At 61.1% G+C, this 2755-nt stretch overlaps 1 protein-coding gene across 1 annotated transcript; it reads right to left on the reverse strand.

The window, feature by feature from the left end:
• Nucleotides 1–604: 604 nt before the first annotated feature.
• LOC103584466 (kelch-like protein 26) lies at nt 605–2270 on the reverse strand. The gene has a single exon (XM_008565458.1). The coding sequence runs from the start codon at nt 2265–2267 to the stop codon at nt 690–692; it is 1578 nt and encodes a 525-aa protein (XP_008563680.1). The 5' UTR covers nt 2268–2270; the 3' UTR covers nt 605–689.
• Between the last annotated feature and the right edge of the window lie 485 nt (nt 2271–2755).

Here is a 2755-nt window from a genome sequence, read left to right on the forward strand (position 1 = left end):
AAAAAAGACAAAAAAAGGAAAAAAAATACACAGGCAAGAGACATGGGAGGCGAGTTGCATACCATGGACTATGGGTCCGACATTAATAAGCTCACATCTTTTTTTTTTTTTTTTCCTTTTTTGTCTCTTTTTTCATGACCGGCTACGGGATCGCAACCCTCGGTGTTGCTCCCGCACCTCGCTCAGCCAGTGAGTGGCCGGGCTGTATGTGGGATCCGAACCCTCGGTGGGAGCGCCGCCGCGCTTCCCAAGCGGCGCACTGCAGCAGTGCGCCACCGGGCCGGCCCAATAAGCTCACATCTTGGTGTCTGAAACCACTGGGCTGGGAGGTTGGCAGGGGGGTGACAGTAAGGCAAAGCCATACAATGGCCACCAGAAGGGACACCCCAATTCCCACCCACCAGCTGGGACTTGCAGGGCAGGCAAGGAAGCTGCTTTGGGCATGAGTTTGCTGCTGTGACACATTGGCCTCTTGGCGGGCAGGCACCCTCGGTGGGACTCAGAGCCAGGGTTTGCCTCAGGAAGAAAGGAGAGAGAAAGGGACCGGGGGGGGGGGTGGCGTTTATCAGCAGCAGGCCCCTAGAGGCCAGCAAGTAGGGGGTGGGGGGCCGTGGCTCTCAGCCCGGACATGCGCTCACCAAGCCCTGCTTGGAGACAGCATGCAGTTGGGGTCCTAGGGATCCCAGGAGCTACCTCCTGATCCCAGCCCGGGGCAGCAGGACAGGGGCGCAGGCGATGCCCGCGAAGGACTCTGGGAAGTGCAGGTCTCGCTCCCACTCATCTGTCTCTGTGTTGTACACCTGCACAATGCCTGTGACGTTGTTGAGGCGCCAGTTGTAGCCCCCGACAATGTAGATCTTCCTTTCCAGCAGACAGCAGCCAGCCTCCGACTGACCGGCCCGCATGGGGCTGACGCTGGTCCACTGGTCCGTCTCGGGTACATAGTACTCGACAGCCAGCACATCGAAGCAGTGGTCCACGTGGTCCATGCGGCCGCCCAGGGCGTAGATGCGGCCGCCTGCACCCACCATGGCATGCAGCACACGGGGCTCACTCATGGGAGCTTTGAACTCCCACTGGTCAGCCACGGGGTCGTAGCAGTGCAGTGCCTTCTTGTCCTCCACCGAGATACCGTAGCCGCCTGAGATGTAAAGGCGGTCCCCTGAGGAGGCGCCAGCATGGCCCCATGTGCGGCGCTTCAGTGAGCAGGCGTAGCCCCACTCGTTCCGCCGGGGACAGTAGCGCTCAACGGAGGCCAAGCTGCCGGCCCGGTTGCGGCCGCCTGTGGCGTACACCATGCCACACAGCACATTTAGCTGGAACTGGATGCGGCTCTCCTGCATGGCCTGTAGGCGCAGCCAGCGGTTCAGGTGCGGGTCATAACGGTAGCAGGCATCCACTGCGCCCTCCCCGCTGCGGTACTGCAGGTGCTGGCCCCCGGCCACATACACGAAGTTGTCAAGCACAGCCACGCATGTGTGGCTGCAGCCCACCTCCATCTCTGTGAGCTCACGGAAGTGGCGGGCGCCTGGCTCGGGCAGGTAGTACACCTTGCTGCTGACAGAGCGGTCACTGTCAGTGTAGGGTGTGCCACCGAAGGTGACCAGCGAGGGCACATCCGAGCGCACAGCAGTGCGTGGTGACTGCATCTCGTGCTGCCGGAAGGGCAGCACCTGGTAGTTGAAGGCCTCCAGCAGATACTGGCGGCAGAGCACATCCTCCACCATGATGTCCAGCGTCTGTACGCTGTCCACCAGCTCCGATGACTGCATGAGCGGGAAGCGGATGTGGCAGAGCACGTGGCTGGCACGGGGCCGCCGCGCCGGGTCATGCTGCAGCCAGCGGACTGCGGCACGGAACAGGTCGATCTCGGTGCAGCTCTGCAGCCGGTTGCTCTGCAGGAAGAAGACGAGACGCTCCAGTGGCAGGCGCAGAAAGTCCTCCTCCTGGGCGATCTGCAGGAAGTGCCGGAAGGTGAAGGCATCCACAGACTCCCGGAGTGAGGCCAGGCTGAAGGTCGTGGCCATCTGGCCAATGTTGAGGCAGGTCTCCACACTCATGGCCGCCTTGAGGAACTCCTCGCACAGCTCCACCACAGGCAGCATCTGAAGGAACACAGCTGCACCCAGCACGTCCTGCACACAGTCAAGGTCCAGGGTCACCTCAGCGCTGTAAGCGAAGTCAATGATGTGCCGCAGGCCACGGGCCGACACTCCCTTCAGTTCAATGACGTCCTGGTTCGCCTCCCTCATGCCGCCCGTGAACATGGCCCTGGAAGTCAGAAACACAGTGTAGGCTCGGGGAGGCTAAGGGTGTCGTGGCCGGCCAGGAATGGCCTGGCCTCAGGAATGGTGGCCCCAAGACACAGAATGAAGGGCACAGTCAGCAAGAGGAAAGCAGAATGGATGCTCATTAAAAACATGCAAAAAAGCAGGGCCGGCCCGTGGCTCATTCAGGAGAGTGCGGTGCTGATAACACCAAGGCCACAGGTTCGGATCCTATATAGGTATGGTCGGTTCGCTCCCTGGGTGAGCGTGGTACTGACAACAACAAGCCAAGGGTTACGATCCCTTTACCAGTCATTCTTTTTTGTCTTTTTCCGTGTCCGGCAATGGATCGCAACCCTCAGTGTCGACCCCGTACCGGACCGGGACCGGCAACGGGATCGCAACCCTCGGTGTTGCCCCCGCGCCTCGCTCAGCCAGTGAGCGGGAACCAGTCTGTATGTGGGATCCGAACCCTCGGCGGGAGCGCC

Source organism: Galeopterus variegatus, unplaced genomic scaffold, assembly GCF_000696425.1.
Source record: "Galeopterus variegatus unplaced genomic scaffold, G_variegatus-3.0.2 Scaffold58927, whole genome shotgun sequence".
Lineage (NCBI taxonomy): Eukaryota > Metazoa > Chordata > Mammalia > Dermoptera > Cynocephalidae > Galeopterus > Galeopterus variegatus.

Coding starts and splice junctions, on each gene's coding strand:
- LOC103584466 (XM_008565458.1), bottom strand. CDS start 2,267: ATGTTCACGGGCGGCATGAGGGAGGCGAACCAGGACGTCATTGAACTG.